The sequence below is a fragment of the Coccinella septempunctata genome, chromosome 9 (assembly GCF_907165205.1).
Source record: "Coccinella septempunctata chromosome 9, icCocSept1.1, whole genome shotgun sequence".
NCBI lineage: Eukaryota > Metazoa > Arthropoda > Insecta > Coleoptera > Coccinellidae > Coccinella > Coccinella septempunctata.
In genome coordinates, this window is record NC_058197.1 from 11,129,293 (window position 1) to 11,151,184 (window position 21,892).

At 36.4% G+C, this 21,892-nt stretch overlaps 2 protein-coding genes and 1 long non-coding RNA gene across 3 annotated transcripts in view; 2 read left to right on the top strand and 1 right to left on the bottom strand.

Annotated features, from left to right (window-relative positions):
• Positions 1 to 21,892, bottom strand: part of LOC123320672 (flotillin-2) — a 248,107-nt gene that overhangs the window by 200,777 nt on the left and 25,438 nt on the right. The window lies entirely within an intron of this gene.
• On the top strand, positions 1,511 to 5,875 carry LOC123320661 (glucose dehydrogenase [FAD, quinone]-like). Its single transcript, XM_044908037.1, has 6 exons — positions 1,511 to 1,595; positions 2,815 to 2,955; positions 3,155 to 3,388; positions 3,444 to 3,662; positions 3,907 to 4,281; positions 4,893 to 5,875. The coding sequence occupies exons 2-6, from the start codon at positions 2,823 to 2,825 to the stop codon at positions 5,801 to 5,803; spliced, it is 1,872 nt and encodes a 623-aa protein (XP_044763972.1). The 5' UTR covers positions 1,511 to 1,595; positions 2,815 to 2,822; the 3' UTR covers positions 5,804 to 5,875.
• Positions 17,301 to 18,528, top strand: LOC123320680. The gene is made up of 2 exons (XR_006538785.1): positions 17,301 to 17,366; positions 18,215 to 18,528. It is a non-coding gene; the product is annotated as an uncharacterized LOC123320680 (long non-coding RNA).

A 21,892-nucleotide genomic window follows, 5' to 3' on the forward strand; every position in this document is an offset into this window, starting at 1 on the left:
AAGTTCTTACGGGGTGGAGGCCCAGTGACATCTCTGGGTGGAGTGGAATCTTTCACGTACATGAAAACAAAGGAATCGAAGGAGAAGAACAAGAAATATCCCGACATCGAACTGCTTTTTATCGGCGGAGGTTTCAACACCGACCAAGGGTTGATATACAGAAAATCCTTCGGGATAACAGATGAGATATACAATAAATTCTGGAGGCCTCTGGAGGGTAAGAACGCCGTTATGGTACTGCCGATGTTGATGCATCCAAAATCGTACGGTTACATCGAACTGAACTCCAAGTCACCCCTGGACGACCCCAAGTTTCACGGGAGGTACTTTACAGACCCTGAAAATTCCGACATCAAGGCTTTCATCGCTGGAATCAGGGAGGTGCAGAGGATAATGAAGTTTCCTTCTATGCAGAGGTACAATGCCCAAATCCATCCAACACCGATACCTGGATGCGAACTGGCTGAATTCGACTCTGACGACTACTGGGAGTGCGCTTTGAGACACATCTCGCCCACCTTACACCACCAAGTGTCCACTTGTAAGATGGGTCCTCCAAGTGACCCTGAAGCTGTGGTGGATCATAAATTGAGGGTTTACGGTGTGAAGAATTTGAGGGTAGCCGATTGTAGTGTAATACCCAAGGCAGTGACTGCGCATACAAGCGCGCCAACTATTATGATAGGAGAGAAGCTCTCTGATATGGTGAAGGAGGAATGGCAAAAAAGCAGGACTCTAGACGTTGAACAATTCATCCCTCCTGATGTCTACGAATCAGAATTGGAGTAGAGAGGGAGAAAAACCAACTCAATTGATATAAAAAATTGTACTCGAGTCTATGTGATCAAAATTCTACCTCGTAAAATAAGTTTATCCAATACTTTCAATAAATATTCCACAGACCAAGTCAATACTGCGACTTCCAATCTTTGACATAGTATTATTGTATTGTGTTTAATAGGAAATTGAATTGTTTTCCTCTCCTGTGAACCCTACCTTATAAATGAGGTTTATCGTATACCTATCCAATACCCTCACCTGAAAATAAAAACAAATATCATCCACATTGTATCATAAATGAATTTTGTCATGCGCCCACTAAAAGAGGTTTTCAAATGGTAAGCTACTGATACATTTTTTCAAGATGTCGTTCTTTGAATAAAACCGCTGTTCTACGCTCAGAGTCGTTATATCTAACAAATAATTTCATTATTTTCACCCTTTCTTCCACGGAATACTCTTTTAATTCTACTACAAATTTATAATGTAACGTTCTCAAAAATCCACGATAGATTAAGGTAAATCAAAACATGGTTCGTCTATTTTTTGGGTCAAAATATTAACAACATAACTCCTCTATTCCTCTCATGGTTTGAGCGTTCTACCACTAAGATAAAATAATTGTCTCATAATACAGGTAATGGTCATTTAAAGTTCCGTGCTATCAGTTTGGTAATCGAAAAAAGTTTTTAGGTACTTTAGGATTCTTTCATTACGTGCCTTATTTAGTCTTCAAGTAAAAATAAATCACCTAAAATACTGAATTTCTGAAACATTCATCGAAAAGTAGTGTTGCAGTCTGTTGCATGAGATAAGTGAGTTTTTTCTATTCATTTATCCACGTATTTCTATGAGATCTCAATTTTGTTCTCAAACGCCAAAGTTGAAGTTTTATTATCTAACACATGAAGGATTTCATGAATGCATGGAACTTAATAAAAAATAAAATGTCGTTTACGGTTTTTTTTTGCCAAAAATTGAAAAGTTCCATAACACAAATCTTTTGTGAAACAAAGTTGAAATATAGTATAACAATCTCCTACACTTACACAATTGAAAACAATTTGGTGTATTGATGAGAATTTTACTTCTCAAAACTTCTAGAAATTTTAGAATCAAGACTCTAGAGCATAAGTGTTTATAGAATTCCTAGAATATTTGACAGATCAAATGATTTCAAAGCATTATATTTATTAAATCGATTGTTTTCTTATAATTGGTTGGTTCACCAACATATGCAATTTCAGGGAATATGAAATTCAATTTTTTGTTGAATTTCATATTTATTCTACGCAATATGCGAATCAATCCAACAAGCATTTTCGAAATTATTGGAAATATTCAGAAAAAACGATTGGAAAGCGAGAGTAAAATTCCTTTACGAAAACAATAAACCAACCTATAGTACAATCACAATAACATTGAACAAAGCTTCAAGTAATAATGAACATTTTAAGTTCACATATAAAACTAATAACAGCTAAGGTAAAATAATAAATATAAAGACAAAATAAAAAATCATGATTATTCAACGAATGTATCCAAAAGGAAGAGATTCTGGGAAAAGAAATAGAAAGTAAAACAAAATTTGCAAAAATAGACGAAAGAACAAATTTGAGTACACATTTTAAACACAATATAACATGAAAAAGACAACCTTCGATATGAATCTATTAGAAACGTCGAATTAGAGATCATATATTCGGACAGATCCTTTTTTCATATTTTTTGAAGTGGCCTATTGAACAATTTTTATGGAGTATCATCTCTTTCTCTAGGTCAGTTGTATATTTATAAACAAGTCATTATGTGTCCTAGTTACTTTGGTAAGCTTGACAAAATCATGGTCAGTCGAAACAATTGTTGTAAATCTGATCATAAATACTGAAAATTTCTTCATTTTAAATAAAGACAGGTGTGAGTACGTTATGTTTACTTAGTTTTGGTTAGCCCAGTTTTCCAGCGACAATTCTAGATGACTATACCTTTCTCAAATTTTCAGTAAGCATAGGCTCAACACTGGATTATTTTCAGATACCAGAATGAAGTTACAGTGGTTTCTACTGTTCCTATTGTCAACGTACTTAATTTCTTCAATAGATGGTGATATGACAGATTTTATTTTGAAGCAGATTGCTTTACAACCAGAAGTGAATAACATATTACATTTTAGAGGTATGCAAATCTAATTTTTTTTTCGAATTTCATTTCATCATCGGCATATAACAATGGGCTTCAATGCTCGCGCAGTAAATTTGTTGTGATACAGGTGAAGCTGGAACATGTATGGACGAGTTCAAAGAAGTCTTTCAACCTGTTCATACACGATCCGTCAAAAACTAATGAGCAGTAGATCATTCGCTATCAATTTCAGAATATGGAGATGGAGAAGAACCACAAAAATACGATTTCGTGATAATTGGGTCAGGTTCAGCAGGATCCGTGATTGCCAACAGACTATCCGAGGTACCTCAATGGAGAATCCTTCTTTTAGAAGTGGGTCGCGAAGCTACAGGGTTCTCCGACATACCCTTCCTAGCACCGGCTCTACAATTCACTGATCTCAACTGGGGATACACCATGGAGCAGCAGGAAGGGGTAGCTCTGGGTAAAAATTACCTCTTTGTAGATGAATCATGGACTTATGAAATTATTTACTCTAGGTATGGTCAACGAAAGGATGCCTTGGCCCAGAGGGAAGGTTTTGGGTGGATCGACAGTCATCAACTATATGCTGTACGTACGTGGAAATAAGGAAGATTACAACAACTGGGAGAAGATGGGCAATCCAGGTTGGGGATACAAGGATGTCCTCAAATATTTCCTTAAATCTGAGGATGCCATGCTGGCTGTGAACGACACAGAGTATCATGGGAAGGGAGGTGATTATCTGACAGAGATACCTCTCATCAAGGTCCCTTCACTATTATTTTGTCACATTTTCTTTCATGTAACTCATGTAACATATTTGGGTTGACTACCAGTTAATCTTGTTGCCTGACTTATTAATTCATTGAACTGAAAACTCGCGCTGCCAATACCACAGAAACGAATGTAGAATTAGTGAGTTTCGCGAATTTCTGGAATATGCAGGTCAAGAATTCATGTTTTTAAATGTCTCCTTAGGTTACCAAACCGTCCAAGATGTTCCCTTCAGGACAGAATCGGCTGATGGGTGGGTGAAAGCTAGTCAGGAAGCTGGTTACAAATACGTGGACTATAATGGCAAACAGCAGCTAGGAGTTTCGTACGTTCAAGGAACAATAACGAATGGCAGAAGATGCAGCGTCGAAAAAGCCTTCTTAAGACCTGCGAAGGACAGGCCAAACTTAACTATACTCACAGGAGCTAGAGCTACTAAAATTCTCATTGATCCAGTAACACGAGAGGCTTACGGTGTTGAATATATCAGAAGGGGACGTACTTACACGGCCATGGCTGAAAAGGAAGTTATTTCTTCGGCTGGAACTTTCCATTCGCCACAACTCCTCATGCTGTCAGGTAGGTTTACTTTTAATTCTGAGAAATTCCATAATTAGTGTTCTAGGTATCTGTTCCAAAGAACATGTAGTAAAAACTTCGAGCTCGATGAGGACTATCTAACACTTGTTTTTTAACTATCCTCTTCAGCATTAACTACGTATGAAAAACAACACTCATTTCTAGAATGGACACTGGAAAGATTTCATAGCTTACTCTTGGAAGAGTACAATGGTTGCTGTATTTTAAATTTGAGCCTGTGAAAACGAAAGAATTAGCTCATTTCGTTACTCTTGGTTGTCACATATATTTTGTAGCATTGAAAAGCAAGTATTTGCATCAAATTGACCAGAGATTCGATGCAGTAAGGAATCAATGATTGGAAAACAAGGTGGTCAGGTTTTACGAATGGTGACCCAATCTAAATCTCACGGGTACCTCAAGCAAACTTGTAGGGGCCACTGAAAGATCAAAATTTCTATGGAAATCATAAAACGCGAAAGATACCTTCTGAGCTATCAGGCAATGTTTAAATTTTTTTATTAGAATATCCCAGTTCCAAAATCGTTAGGTGTTCTTTACGTTATCTCCTTGCGGTTGATGACTTCTTCACATTTTTTTCTGAATTACAGGCATCGGACCAAAGGATCAACTCGAATCACTCAACATTCCCATAATCCAGGACCTCCAAGTGGGACAGAAATTGTACGATCATCTCTTATTCGTAGGTCTTTTGTTCAGCGTAAACGAATCCATAACTATCACACCTGCAGATGTGCTCCCAATAACATCATTTATTGAATGGAAATTTGGAAGAGGTCCATACACCTTACTTGGAGGAGTGGAAGCTGTCACTTATATAAAGGTTAAGGAAGAGGGGCCGACCTCTCTACCTGACATCGAGCTTCTATTCCTCGGTTTAGGACTCCACACAGACGCTGGGGCGTTAGTAAGAAAGAGTCTTGGTTTAACCGACGAATCATTCAACGCGTTATGGAAACCACTGATAGGAAAACCGGGTTTTCAAATTTTTCCAATGTTGCTCCATCCCAAATCATATGGGAACATCGAGCTCACTTCTAAAGATCCACAGGAAGCTCCTTTATTCTACGGAAACTATTTCACGGATCCTGAGGATGAGGATATGAGAACTCTCATTGCTTCCATACGCGAAGTCCAAAGGATTGTGAACACCAGCCCATCCCTGCAAAAGTATGGCGCTAAAATGGTTCCTTGGTCCATAGCCGGTTGCGAGAATGAAGAATTTGATTCGGACGATTATTGGAGGTGTGGACTACAACATTTGGCGATAACACTGCATCACCAAACGTCAACATGCAAAATGGGCCCTAAAAAGGACCCTGAAGCTGTTGTTGACCATGAGCTGAAGGTGTACGGGATCAAGAAGTTGAGAGTGGCTGATAGCAGTGTGATACCCCTACCTTTAGCGGCTCACATAAATGCACCCACCATCATGGTAGGAGAGAAGGCTGCAGATATGATTAAAGAAGAATGGAAGAAGACAAACAAGGACAGTTTGTGAATGTCAGAATGGGCAATAAGGCGTAAATATTTAGAAGCATTTTAAAAGGACTGAGATAATGTTTCATTGGTTTATACACTACACCCATTGATATAATGAAATTAAGGTAGATCTTACTTGAAGAACCAAAAGAGTTGGAGCATGCATATGCTCATATGCTCACTGTGATTTTGATCGGATTTAATTCAATGCACTTAACTGATGTTATAATTTTAAAATATTAAGCGAGAATAAACTATAATCTTGGAATTACGTAATTTCCTTGAATATCCTTCAATTAGGAGGAAAAAAACAGGACTCTACATACGTTGACGATTCATATCTCCTGATGTCCACGAATCAGGATTTGAGTAGAAGGGGAGAAAAACCCAGTTTATTGATATAAACAATCTGACTCGAGTCTACGTGATCAAAAATCCACCTCATAAAATCCAATACTTTCCATAAATATTCCACAGACCAAATAGCTACTGTGACATCTCATCTTTGATATAATATTCTGTATTGTAATTTGTCAGAAATTAAATTGTTTTTCACTCCAATGAACCCTACCTTATGAATGAGTTTGGTCGTATATCCGATCATACCTCACCTGAAAATAAACAAAAATTATCATCCACATTGTATCATAAATTGCATTTGAGTATAACGGATCTTTGATGATGTCATAATCATTACCTCAACGTAATTACTTCATAGTTCATGGGTTAATATTTATTGAGAACGAATCCTGGTATGAGTAATGAAAAACACGTTAAACATGAAATAAACTAAACAGCAAAAGTTGGGACAGCTGAAAAATTGCATTAGTTTGACTAGTTGTGACTTCGACATTCCTTTGGTAATGGTGGATTTTCACCCCGAGATACAAAGCATTATCCTTCACCTGTGTGGCAGTGTAGAGGGCAATTTTTTTTCAATATCTCTGTTTTGTACAGCGGACGAATGTAGGACAGCCAAAAATTTCCGTTTGTTTTGGCGAGTGGTAGAGGGCTTTGGAATGTTTTTTTTTATGATGAGTGAATGGTTAAGTCAACAGATCGGGACTTCCTAACCACTTTTCGGATACAATGCGTTGTGCTATGGAAATATCGCCATTTCATGAAATCACTCCTTTCTCTGAAAATTCCAGCTATAACTTCAAAATTTCTTCGCTGATGTTGGATTTTTCGTCACTTTTGCTTAGTCTTTACGCAACTGACGCGAGGAAAGTCATCACCTAGGAATATTTTCGTCATTTTCTACATACAATGCCTTACTATGGAAATAGTTTATGATATATCGTTTTTCTCGTGAAATTCGTCTTCTTGAAAAAATAACGGAGATTAAGTGTAAGCTTTCCGGCATTCATACCCTGTACAACAAGAAGGGATTGAAAAAAAATGCCTTGTGTCAGTGGCATACAGACAAAGGACACCGAGCAGCTCTGTGGTGAAAACCGTTTCTTTTAATTTACTAACTATCAAGAATACTTGAACATTTCTGAAAATAATTCTGATGCCCATTATATGAGTTCCTATTCTCGATAAGTGTTAAAATTTTGCCTTTAAAAAAAAATCGAGTTTTGAACTTTCAAAACATAAATGAGCGTTCTGCGAAAAACCAACAACTGGTTTTTCCGATAATCAGTGTATATCTTCAGGAACTATAAGATGAGAATTCCATCACTTCCCCAACACTCATCAAGTCGCCCATGACCGGTTAAGAGGCTAAAACAAACATGTTGATATTCACTTCTCTCTTTCTCATCTTCTCATTAGACTCAACATTGTCGTTCAGTTATAGTAGTGAATCTCCCTTCGAAGCCCTAGAGAATTATATAGAAGAATATGAGGAAGGAATTGAGGAGTTGAAGCGTTCTTCAGGAAAATACGCATATCGTGATGAGAACCAAGAATTTGATAGGTCTAAGTATAACGAAACAGAAGTTTTGGCAGGTGAGTACACTTTACTTAGTTCGCAAACTTTAGTCTCTTGTCCGGAAATATTAATTATTAAATAATAATTATATTAATTATTAAATAATTAATTAATTATTAAATATTAATTAATATAAGGAGAGAACCTTGAAGCAGGTGTTAGTATCAATCATTTGCTGTCGTTTGAACCATATTTACTGATAACCAAAAATCAAGAGTTTCCGAGATATATGAGTTCATGTGTTTTTCAAAAAGTTTCTGACCTTACTTCATTCTTCATCAATTTTTCCTACGCTGATCAAGTTTGATTATAATTTTGGATTATTTTCATCAGGAAAAGATATGATATGTGCTCGGATATGTATGAAAAAGCAAAACTATCCAGTATTAGATTTTGAAAAAGAATAAGTATGATAGTATGTTGAAAAATTGGTATATGAAGAAAAGAAAAATCAATTTCTAATATCAATTCCAAAATTCATATATGAAAAAATTATTAAAAACTTGCCAAATTCCTTCTTCATTCCCTAAAAAGTTCTCGTTAGAATGCAGTCACTAGTTTCGTTTCAGCAGATTTTTTTGTAAACAACCATTTGAATGTAGAATATGAAAAATAGTGAATGAGTTATCAAAAGGGATTTTTTCAACGTAAAATTCCTAATCTAGTACAGGATAGTTAAGATTTTTTCATACGTATTATATCTCTTTCTGGTGAAAATAATCCAAAACTATAACCAAACGTGGTTAACGTAGAAAAAATTGACGAAAAATGAAGTAAGGTGAGAATAGAAAAATCAGAATAAGAAGAATATTATCCTGTTTATTCGGTTTCATCAGAGTAGTGTTGTTTTGTAGACAAGTAATCAAGCATCATTAGGAGGCGGCCTTTTGAGACAAATTTTTTTATAGATGCCAAAGAGTTTGACTTCATCATTATTGGTGGAGGAGCATCAGGATCCGTGTTGGCCAATCGTCTATCAGAAGTGCCAGAATGGAAGATCCTCCTGTTGGAAGCTGGGGATGAAGAGGATGACATAACCCAGATACCCAGCAACGTTCACCATCTTCTCCAGTCCAAATTCAACTACGGCTACAAAACCACACCACAGACCACCTGGTGCCTTGGTAAACTTGCGAAAATTCTCCAAATCCCACTTTTTAACCTGTTTCCATTTCAGGAACTAAAGATCATAAATGCGTGATAGAAAGTGGTAAGGCTTTAGGCGGTTCGACTGTTATCAACGGAATGATATACACAAGAGGTAACTCCAGAGACTTCGATAAATGGGCAGACCAAGGCAATAAAGGTTGGTGTCATGGTGACGTCTTGCCTTATTTCAAGAGAATAGAAGATATATGTCTCAAAAATTTCGACCGGAAGTATCACAAAATGGGCGGTAATATCCACGTAGAAAATTCCCAATACAGGCAAGCTCTAACAGGAAGCATTCTATCAGCTGCTAAGGAACTACATTTTCCCTTCGTTGACTACAATGGAAAAGATCAAATGGGTATTGGTTTCGCCCAAGGAACAACAAAAAATGGTAAGAGATGGAGCGCCTCAAGAGGATATCTGAATGAGGTCAAGACCAGAAACAACCTGGTGATCAAGCCCAATAGCAAGGCTTTGAAGATACTTATCAGTCCGCATACCAAAGAAGCATATGGAGTTGAGTATCTGAGCAAAGGGGAGTTATGTATCGCCAAATCAACCAAAGATGTAATTCTTTCAGCAGGTGAGCCTCAAAAATTCTTATATTCCTTCTCAAGAAATAGTTTTCAATCTCGCAGTATTAAAAATCCGAGCCAGTTTTTCTGGAAGGATCCAACAGTGTTCCTCTTTTGGTTTCTTTTTTCATTGGAAACTCTATATACCTCTATATATGTGCATACCAAAAAGGGTACCAAAATAATGAATTACCTAAAAACCCAGGCTGAAGAAACCTTGTTATTCTTGCCTATTTTGGTGAGCTTTCTTGGGTAAAGAGCACTTGGTGGTCTTAATTTCTCTTCCTACTCAGCATGGTAGTGAATGTTTTTTATGGATGCTTAGTATCTTGATTATATCGTGGCAACCATCATTGACTCAGTTCAGAAAATAAATATATCTCAAACTGTGCAATATAGCACTCAGTTACCAATCATTTGGTAACTAATATGATAACACATTCATAAACATGGATCCACTACTATCCTCTCACACCACTCCATATTTCACCACGGTTCTACAAACTGGTCCACTAAGATGTTTAAATTATTTCAGGTTCTCTTCACAGTCCCCAGATACTTCTTCTATCTGGAATAGGACCAGCAGAAGCATTAAACAAATTAGGAATCGAAGTCCTTTCTGACCTCCAAGTTGGCCAAAACCTAAAAGATCATCTAGGCTTTTCTGGTCTTCGCATAATACTGAACAAAACCACTGTAGAAGACCAGGACGAGAGGGAGAATCTAGTTGATTACCTGAAGAAAGGCAAAGGTCCAATGGCCAAGTTATTCACCGACTTGATCGCCTATGTCAAAACGGAGGAATCGAAGGAAAAAGGAAACTACCCAGATGTTGAGCTTCTGTTCGTTCCCTACGTCCACAAATCGAAGGAGAGGAAAGATTGGCGGCAAGCTTTATCGATAGCAATCGTTCAACTACATCCCAAGTCGTCAGGAAGCTTAACTATAGACAGTAAAGACCCTCTTAAGCCACCTCTAATAGATCTTAATCTTTTATCCGATGAGGAAAGCCACGACATTGACACAATCCTAGCTGGAGTGAGGCTAGCTCAGAAATTCGCAAGAACCGCGGCCTTCAAGAAGTTAGGAGCTTATCTCGATGCAGAATGCGCTCCGGAATGTGATGAACAGTACGAGTACGACACGGATGACTTTTGGAAATGCGCGATCAGACATCAAGGTAGGAGTTTGAGGCACGTGACTGGCACCGCCAAGATGGGTCCGCAAAGTGATAAGGAGGCTGTGGTAGACAACAAGTTGAACGTTTATGGGGTGAATAACTTGAGGGTGGTAGATGCCAGCGTGGTGCCAGTTTCGATAAGTGGTCACACTATGGCAGTTTCGTACATGATTGGCGAGAAAGGAGCCGATTTGATAAAAGACTTCTGGAATTGAGGAAATGTTCATTAATATTGAGGATTTTGTTTCGATCAAATAAAAAATTGGCTATTCTTTTTTCGATTTTAATCCGATTTGTTGTAATTGATAATGTTTAAAATCTAAATACAGCTTTGATGGCTCGTCAGAGGAAGCAAAGGAGGCTAAGCCTCCTCATAAGGCTGAACATAATGTACAGTGCATCCCATTTTGGGTGAGACAGCCAGGTTTCTCGCTTATTATTTAAGATAGAGATTTGTCGTTTTCACGTTCTTGTACTACTTTTTTATGAAACTCAAGTTGTCGTAAATGATTTTGCATAACTGTTTCCGTTTGTGAGATACAGGGCGATTTTGGAAATTGTTACTTTTCGGACTCCTCCTTTATCGCTGAAGTTATTAGAAATAATGCTGCGCTAAAAACTACTTCTGATACAGAATTTGGCGTAGAATCCAGTTCTATTCAATTTTTTTCTCGGGGTATGGTTTTGAAGATACGACACAAACATATATTTTGGTCAATGGAACACCCTTGTTTTCCTTCAAAATCATGTATAATCTATATAGGTAGGATGTTCATAAATGCTGAAAAAAAAACACTAAAACATCACATAATGATGATTTTTTGTTAGTGGGCCATGAATTTCCCGAATTTTAATAAGAGGATTATTCCTTTTGATTATTAAAAGTAATAAGTCATGAATGATACAAACATCCTTGTTTTTATTATGGCTACTATGCATTTGGGAGCATTGTTCAATCAAGTAGGCATTGGAGAGAGAAAAACAAATCTGATCCAGCTGTCATCGCTATGAATTATTATTGTTTTTCAGATACAACAGTCCCGAAGAACTTCGTGCATCAACAGAACATCCTACCTATATAGATTATACATAATTTTGAAGGAAAAAAAATAACAAATTCAACGAAGTAATAAAATACAGGGTGTTCCATTGAAAAAAAAATTTGTGTCGTATCTTCAGAACCATAACCCGAGAAAAAAAATTGAGTACGCCACTGGATTCTACGCAAAATTCTGTATCAGACGAAGATTTAGCGCAGCATTATTTTTAATAACTTCGGAGATAAAGGAGGGTTCCGAAAAGTAACAATTTCCAAAATCGCCCTGTATCTCATAATAAGCGGAAACAGTTATGCAAAATCTGATTGAGGCAACTTGTGTTTCATAAAAAAGTGGGACAAGAACGTGAAAACGGGAAGGCTCTATCTTAAAGAATAAGCGAGAAACCTGGCTGTCTCACCCAAAATGGGATGCACTGTACATAGAATTCTAACCTATCAAAATTTACATGAATGAAGTAACATTTAGCTCTTCTAAAATGTGTGTTGCATACTAAGTAGCCTCCCTTAGAATGCAGCACACATTTTAGAAGAGCATTTATTTCCACTGGCCAACGCACACTGCAATCCCAATCAATTCTCTCGTGTCGACTTCGACTATATTCGATGATTTTCACTAGGAGTTTTTTTTTTCAATTTGAAGTTAACGGCTTCGTGGAAATATTGTGATTTTTATATCAGGGTTTAATAGTGGATCGAAAGTTCATGGATGAAATACAGAAACTTAAACATTACAAAACTATATTGTTTATTGAATTTTGCAAAATAAATTCGCTCAGTTAGAAATTCCTGGCAAAAAATCACCTCCTTGCTGGTCCTGGCTGATGAACGATAGTATATATTTTATAAACTATTTTCGAAGAAAATTAATTCCAGATAACACAATGTATTGACTAAGAATCCATTGCCCATTAAAATTTGAGCCACTGGGGCACAGGGTGTTAGACAAGTGAACGGACAAAGGTAAACTAAAATTATTCAAATTTTTGTTTACTATTATATACTGAAATCATTTATAAAAATTTGGTTTTCGGATACAAAATAAGAAAAATTGGAAAAAGGCAGAGCCGAATTTTATCAGACCATATTCTAATTCAGACTCAAAAAAATCAACCTGTATAAAGGTTATTCGAGTGGTAAGTACAAGGTGGGCTTTTTAAAACGAAACAGACGAGATAACGGGTGGAATAAATTTATTCCGAAAAAATGCTCGGATACATCGATTTTTGTTTCGAGGGGGACAACTTTCAAGGTCAAATTCACAACTATATCGCTTCAACCCTTAGTGTTAGAACACCAACCCCTAAATTTTGAATAGGAAAGATAGGGTGAGTGATACCTCATTTGAAAGGCCTTTTTAGCCTGAATTCAGCGTATTAATTTTTTTCTCATTTAATGCATTCGTTTTCGAGATATTCAATTTTGAATTTCGTACAGTATCAGTCATTTCGCAAACCATGCTATGTGAAATCATCAATAATTTGATGAATTCATTCTGTGGTTACGATGGTAACCGTTAATTGTCAACATTAGACAACGAAATAATTATTACTGGTAATTACTTTCTTCAACAATTAAGATGGTTTTCTTTTCTGTTTCGTTTTAAAAAGCCCACCCTGTATGTATTTGTCGAACGAAAAAGTTAAATGAAAATAAGTAAGGACACTAGTATTGCATCGAGTGAAGGTTAGCGAGGATATTCATCAGTTTTGTGAGAAACAATATTCGTTGAAAAATCGGACAAAATGCTATACTTAATGTTTTTGTTCCGCAAAAAATGATAAACAAATTTCTCTCGAGATATCATATTTGAACTGCCTGAGTTTTTCTATGGAGTTGTATCAGATTCCTTCATTTTCGAATAAGTTGATGTTTGTTTAATAACACAACTGTACCTTTAAGGTTATGAAGAAATTAGGATTGCCATTTGAAAATAAATTATCAACGACGTCAAATCTGAAATTTGGGACAATCTATATACCATTTCCTCAAATTTTAGATACTAATGGACCTGTCTGAACATATTTACAACAAAAAAACTGTATTTTTTACTGAATTTATATCGAGTTAGAGACTGCGCACTGTAGGAATGAGAATTTTTCGATTAAATATTTAGAAATTGTCAGTTTCTACGAAAGCCATGATTTCAATATTCTTTTCATGTTATAGGATGAAAAATAATGAATTTGCAAGAAACACTTTCATTCAGCATGAAGAAAAAACTCAAATAATGGCAGAAATACTTTGAACAGGATAAATAAATAGCACTGCATGTGTATACAGGTCGTAGACTTTCAATAGTCCATTCGCATGAATGTACATAATGAACAATAAACACTCTGCTTGAATTGGTAAATTGGTAAAATAAAAAATATGTCATTTCTATTGGGTTCTTTCTTCGTCTCGTAAAACCCTACATTTTCAAGGGCCAGTTTGATCAGAATGACCTGAAAGAGACTACAAATAGTTGAAATATCAAACTTTTTCCTCAATTCTAGAAAACACCGAAACATGTGAAATAACATAATGTTACCTAAGAAAAATGCGTTGAAATCTCGAAGAAAACAATTAAAACCAATAAATGTTACAGATCGATGAACAAGGATAAGGAGATAATCATAACTATTTAACCCTAAAGTTGCACTGAATTAATTACCCGAATCGCTGAAAATACTGAATTAATGCCGAGTTGCTCCACAATAATAATTCTTGACCTCGCTTTTTTCGTACTCTACATTGGAAATCCTTGTCGAAATCCTAATTCTCACCCGAAGGCAGACTGTTAGCAATTCCAGCTGAAATTTGCGTCGATTCTTGTTGATTTGTGGAAGTGGAAATTGGAGAAGTAGATGATTCTCTTGGGGAGGAAATTTTTTGTTGTTGTTTGAGTAATCTTGGGTATTATGGTCCTCTCATTCGGATTGAAGTGAATGGTGAGATCGTTTTGTTCCATTATCATCGCGTTCGATTTGGGTGAGTTTTACACAAAAAATAATTATTTGAGTATAGGAACTCTCATCGAATGAACTACATCTTAGGATCAATATTTCTTTACCTACATTCATCACTTGTGAGAAGAAGATATTGAAAGCAGCGTCGTGAGCTTTTTCGTGCTTGTTCAAATTCGTAACCAAATTTGATGAAACTCATTCTAATGAAAATCGTGTAATTTACTTTAGTTTTGAATTTTCATCAAAGATCGATCACATCAATTCAATTTTTGTAGAGAATTAAACATATATTGAGATTTTTTAAGTGATTCATTCATGTAACTGAAATATTTGGTGAAAAAGTCCATCTTCTCGAACCAGAGTTGTACTACCTACATTTTTGGATTCTTGTACTCTGACTCAATTAAATAAATAATCTGCTCCACAAGAGTTAGGTATATCGTATTCAATCGTTTTTAAAAGTATGTATTCTTCGAGAAAATTGCTGTTAAATCATTTAAAGCTCAATAACAACTTGAATCGATCCAATAAAAATCAGTATGAGACATTTCGTCAATCTGGTCGCCTTTTTTCTGAAGTTTGGTTCTTTGCATAGGATTCATGAATGTTCTTATTTTGAAATGAAGTCAGTTTATAATGGCTTCGATTTGAAACGAGTTGTCTGAAAATGCCAAGACGTGAATTAACAAACGCTGAGGCTAATAGGGCTATCGGAATGCTACAGGGTGGCCTAACAGGTTGTTGTAGCGGAAAGGCTCCAAGTCAGCCAAAGTGTGATATCTCGACTTTGGAATAGGTTCAGGAAGACAGGTTCCATGTTGGAAAGACCAAGGCTTGGTGGGCGACGAAAAACAACACCTGCTCAGGATCGTTTCATCACCGTTTCGTCGAGAAGAAACCCTACATCTACGTGTAGAATGCTACGGAATACTCTTCAAAATGCAGATGGGGTCCAAGTTTCCATCGAAACCATCAGACGACGTTTGAGAGAGGTGAATCTAGGTTCCAGACGTCCATTAAGAGGAGTTCCATTAACACGTGACCATAAGCGTCAAAGACTGGAATGGGCAAGGCAACATATCATTTGGAACGATCAATGGCGTAGTGTCCTTTTCACTGATGAATCCAGATATGGACGATTTTCAGATTCTCGAAGAATAAGGGTATGGACAATCCCACGCATACCCCGTAATTGTCGCTATGTCCAAGAAGTCCATCCATTCCGAGGGGTTAGTGTTATGGTATGGGCCGGGATATGTTTCAACGGGCGCACAGATCTACCTACATTTGTCCTGGGAATATGACCGCCTTATACTATAGGGAGCATGTCATTGACGATATTGTGCCAAATTTTCACGCTGCTATTGGTGAAACTTTTCAATTTCTAGACGATAACGCAAGATCGCACCGTGCAGCTATAATTGAGCTTGGTATTCCACATTTACCAATACCTCCGCACTCACCAGATTTGAATTGCATAGAACATGCATGGGATTTTCTTAACCACCCTGTATACGCTGCCATATTAATATGAAATGAATTTTCATCACAAAAATCTTATTTTAACTATATTTTTTTGCAATTTAAGTCAATATCCCTAACTCATGTGGAGCAATTTACTTTTCTAACCTTGGGAGAACAACTATGTAGTACCTTTTTTCTAAAGAGTGGCTTTCCACATTCCATACAAAATTACGATATACAGGGTGAGTCTTTGACTCGTTACAAATATTTCAACAGTAGATTAGAAGAATTAGACATTTCCATTCACTTTCTTTGCGTTTCACAGTCAGGAAGTTTGCAGGAGATACTATTCATCATATATCGAAAGCATTATGAAAGATCGTCCAATAAACCCAAATGTTGAAACATCTCACTCTCACACGTTTCAACCGAAGACATTCTAGCACAATTAAAAATTTTTTTGGTTGTAAAACCGTAGATTTCAAACCCGATTCGTCAATGTCAAGCCATAAATCGTGAGTTCAATTACAAGCGCAACAAATTTTCAATGTCGAACACCTGATCGCTGCATTGATCAATACGGTCCGATCAAAACGCAAAAGAAAAAATATTAACCTAATATGAAGTAAGCCCCGGGGCTGTATGAGCTTGTATGTAAAATGGATCGCCAATATAATGGCCCTACTGATGTTTAACCGATGTATTCTTCGATGTCTCGAATTAAAAAACAGATGAGGGCATTGACTCTTGGACTCCAGGTAAGAATTGCCCATAAATAATTCGAACATGCTAAATCAAAACAGAATCTTGAAGAAAACAAGTTCTACTTGTGAGAAATGGAAGACCAAATTTTAAGTATCTCAGTCAGACAATATTCATGGTTATTGCTTACCGAATTTATCATAGTAGGAGCTCATTTTTGGTTTCAATGGTTCAATTTATTAATTCACAAATAAATTACAATTAATTCCATTGTAGTTGAAATTAATTGCAGTTGAATTGTCAATTGTATGATGCAATTAATTCATTTGGATCAATCAATAAATTGTGTCTTACAATTAAATTTCTAATTGTTTCGAAGAACAATTAAAATTAATAATTATCTCGATGCGATACAGGGAGACACTTTAATTTCATGTGGCCAAATATCTCTATAAATAGCGTATAAGAATACGAGGTCTTTATAAATGATTGTAATATCGCAGTTAGCTTTGAATTACTCTGAGCTGATCCTCTCTACAATTTATTGAACTAAGTATACAGGGTGAGTCTTTGACTGGTACAAATATTTTAACAGTAGATTTTTGATGTCAAAAGAAACACTTTTTTCTCATACCATTTTTTCCGATTCAGCCCTGATAAAAAGATATAGCCGTTTTAAGTTTTCATAACGAGCTGTGCCATCCCTGGAAAAACAAAATTGCCTTCACAATAACTAGCCTAATCTGTGACACTACATATCTGTGGATCTTTTGAACAAAGTTGTATTCATCAGCCAAAGTACTCAATTTTTCAAATTTCACAGATACTTTTTAATTTATCGAATTACTCGAAAACGGCGCATTATATGTACGAATAAATATGGAGAATACTGTCATATTTCACAAAAAGTTCAAATATTCATATAATAGCGTTCAACTCAGTTTCCTTGAATTTTTGCAATTTTTTTGGTACGTAATGGTCATAATGAGAAAACTGGAAGACATGGGTGATATCTTGTGTTCGAAAAAGATTCTTTAAATGAATGACAAACTATAATCCGAAATTCATTTCATTCGATAAAACCGTTTGTGAGTTTCAACTGAAAATAACATTTTTATGACTTTTCAACAGACTGTATCTTTGTAGCCAAGCCGATTCGGAAAAAATGATAAAGGAAAAAAGTGTTTCAAGAATCTACTGCTGAAATATTTGTACGAATAAAAGAATCACCCTCTGTATATCATGAAATTCAAAAATTTCATAATGAACCAAAATTCTGTATTAAGAAAGTTGCTTCAACGTTGTCTTAAATAGGTTTATCGATAGAGTAATTGAAATGTAGCCTCATCTTAATTTTTGCATATCGCCTGGTCTCTTCCCATGAACTAGCAACAGAATCGGTTTTTCCAGCTGAATCCCGACCGAGATCTAACAGAAGCACCGAAGAAGACCCGTTCGATCTGTGTCACGCAAACGGTTTGACCCCCACAAACGCATCATTCGCGTCCAAGTCAACGATCCTGAAATGTTAAAATTTCCTCTGCTATGTACACTCTTACTGTACTGTTTGGGTGAAGTTCTGGGGACTCCCTTCGATGATGTAGAGGCCTATGTGGACAAATTCGAGAATGGCATCAAGGAACTGTTGGACCTGGGACCTCAGTATGCCCCCCAAGCAGATCTGGCCGATAGGGGAGAGTACAATTTGACGGAAGTTACTGGGGGTGAGTACCTTTTTTTCCAACTGATTTTTCTCAAGAATATTTTTATGGTTACCTATTTTATGTTCGAGAATCCTTCGAAATTTATTTTGAGTCACTTTCCAAGCCAGGTACATATCAATATTTTACGCCATAATTATAGTCTCCTTATTCTTGAAAATGATCAGTTAAGGTATGTTAATCTGTTCCAAAGGAACCTATATAATGAAGACTATTTGAATCTTGAAACGAAATAAAATAATCAAGTTAAGGTTCATTGAGGCTTCTTCATCAATTTGGATTATAATTTCAAACGTTTCGTTTCGCTAACTCTCTTCAGGAATCATTATCAAATTGTTCCATTTTTGTAGTTAGGTATTATTAGGGGTCAGATAGAAGTAAGTTCAATAGAGGATACACTGATCCATCGTTTTGGTTCTCTTTCCTAGATGTTATGGAAGATTCCTTCATTTAATCATATGGTTATCATTCTTGGTAGGTCAAAAGATCGGAAATGTTTTCGTTATTGTTTTTTGGTAAATATGAATCGTGAAAATATTGCTGCATAGGTTTCGATGATGGAAAATTCCTTGTGGGATTCATTGTACTATTTTCATCATTCTGGTTTATTATATCCAACGTTTCGGTTAGAATTAGTCAGGCGTCTTCAGGGAATCGCAGAAGGTTTTTTTCTGTTACACTTCATTCGGTAAAAATTTGAAAAACTTGACAATCCTTTGTCATTTCAGAAACAGAAGAATACGATTTCATAATCGTAGGAGCAGGCGCAGCAGGGGCAGTCGTAGCAAACCGTCTCTCTGAAGTACCAGAATGGAGAATTCTGTTATTAGAAGCAGGAGGATATGAAGATGAAATCACCCGTATACCATACTATGCTCTCGATTTACTCGGTACAAAATATAACTGGGGATACAAAACAATCCCCCAGAAAAAATGGTGCTATGGTAAGTGATAAATCATGAATTTAATCTTATTCATTTGATGATTACAAGCGTATTGTTAAATATCAAATTCAGGAAAAACTTGAGCAGCCTGAAGAGCAAAATTCCTCACAATAGGTTGAAAATAGCTGAAAAAAAATTAATCGAGACATTAACATTGGGTTTCATAATACTCTGATTGTCCGATCAACGATTTTGACAGTTACTCGATTTCTAAAACGAAATCAGTGAATCCTTTTCATTTCTTAATTTAGTGAAGAAGTAGCAATTGAGAATAATTGAATGGACGTATAAACACCATGATTTGATGCGAGAATGATATTCTGAATGATCGTGACTGAATTATCTATTCAAAACAAATTGACGTCTATTCGTCAATCAAGCGTTGATTCCCCGATCAAGCCTTATGAAACCCGGTGTTAGAGTTTCAAATTGTGAAAAAGAAACAAGTTCCTAGCCCCCTAGGAGTGAATCAATGTTTCTCAATCGTCCGAGGAACATATTTCTGTAACATTCATTATATTGATCTTACCTCTCAACTTGACCCAGAAGAAACCATAATTTAGCATAACAAAAGGATTCGGTTCTAGAAACAATTTCCCAAAATAAATTAATTGCTATTGTTGAATTCATGATAGTCGACGTATTTTAAAAACGAGCTAATGGAATGCTGAGAAAATAATTATGTTATAATGAAGAAACAAAGGTGATAATGTCAAGGACTGAAGCATATAGATCAACACAAAAGATCCATTGGAGTAAATAAAAACGCTGAGTGCAGTTAAATAGTCATGGAGCAATATCTATTGTTCATCTTTCGAGATAAGAGATCCACATTCAATAGATATTGGAAAAGATGAAAGCACAAAGCTGAATGTGAGCTGAATCGAGCTGTTTCAAGGATATTCTTTATAGCCTTAATTCGTAATGTTCATAAATCCTGAGTTCAATGTTAACGAACCAAGAAAATATGAAACAACGCAGCAAAAACATCAATATTCATTAATTGTGGGTGTTATGAAACACCAGAGCAAAAAAGTCTAGCTTTTTCGAACATATTTTTGGAAAACCTCATTGCTGAGTCCACCAATCAAACATTTCCATATTTTATAAATGATGGAAAACGTAAAACCACATAGCAAAATCTTTAACAAAAATATAGAGCTGTTGCAGAGTTGTGTTGTTGTGAACTTGTGGTTCTTGAGAAGCATTTCAACCAAATTCTGCTTAACAATATGTCATAAACATTTTTGCATAAGACTCTCAACAATTCTGATCGTAATCAACTCATATCCTCATGAAAATTACTGAATAATCCTTCCAGGAAAACCCGACAAGAGATGCGTCATAGAAATGGGAAAAGCCATTGGTGGTTCCACCGTCATCAACGGCTTGCTATACACCAGAGGTAACTCCAGAGACTACGACAGATGGGCAGACCAAGGCAACAAGGGTTGGTGTTTCAACGACGTCTTCCCATACTTCAAGAAAGTGGAGGACGCCCACCTCAACAACTTCGATAGGAAATACCATAGATATGGAGGTAAAATTCACGTGGAGAACTCCCAAGACAGATCTGTGCTCACAGAGGGTATTTTGAGAGCGGCCTACGAACTCCACATACCTTTCGTCGACTACAACGGTAAGGAACAGATGGGTATCGGCTTTTCCCAGGGTACCACTAAGAACGGAAAGAGGTGGAGCTCTGCGAAAGGGTACTTGGAGGAAACTAAGAGCAGACCAAACTTGGTGGTGAAACCCTTCAGCTTGGTGACTAAGATTCTGATCGATCCGCAGACTAAAGCTGCGTATGGAGTCAAGTTCATCCACAAGGAGAAATTGCATGTATCCAAGGCCACGAAGGAAGTTATTGTGTCTGCAGGTAGGTCCAAAAATGTAACTTTGTGAAAAACGCTACTATTTAAGCACTGTCCGAAAAATGTTCATTCTTGAATTATCTGTAGACTTTCTTTAATATCATCTTTCTCCCACTATTAAGACAGTTCTATGTCAAGTCTGGAGCTCCTAGTGTCCAACGCTTCCTATGAATCATACAAGTCTTCATTTTCCAGGTGGTTTGCATAGAAGGGAATCTAGTAAGCATTCCTCCTCAGTTAGCACAGTGGCCAATATGTATTTTTCTAGCTCAATTATCTTTCACACAATATCCTTTGATGACGTTCGAACTGCTTCCAACAAATCGAAAGTGGAATCAGAAATATTCTATTACTTTATCTTTGGCTACAATCATCTTTCTCATGCATGTATTGTCGATAAGAATCGATCATAGGATCTTCGATTTATGAAAGATTTTAATCAACAGGTGCTCTCAACACACCCCAACTCCTCCAGCTCTCCGGAGTGGGACCAAAGGAGAAACTGAAACAATTGAAGATCGAACCATTATCTGACCTCAACGTGGGAAC

Coding starts and splice junctions, on each gene's coding strand:
- LOC123320661 (XM_044908037.1), top strand. CDS start 2,823: ATGAAGTTACAGTGGTTTCTACTGTTCCTATTGTCAACGTACTTAATT. Junction 3,389..3,443: donor GCAGGAAGGGGTAGCTCTGG/GTAAAAATTACC, acceptor TATTTACTCTAG/GTATGGTCAACGAAAGGATG. Junction 3,663..3,906: donor AGAGTATCATGGGAAGGGAG/GTGATTATCTGA, acceptor ATGTCTCCTTAG/GTTACCAAACCGTCCAAGAT.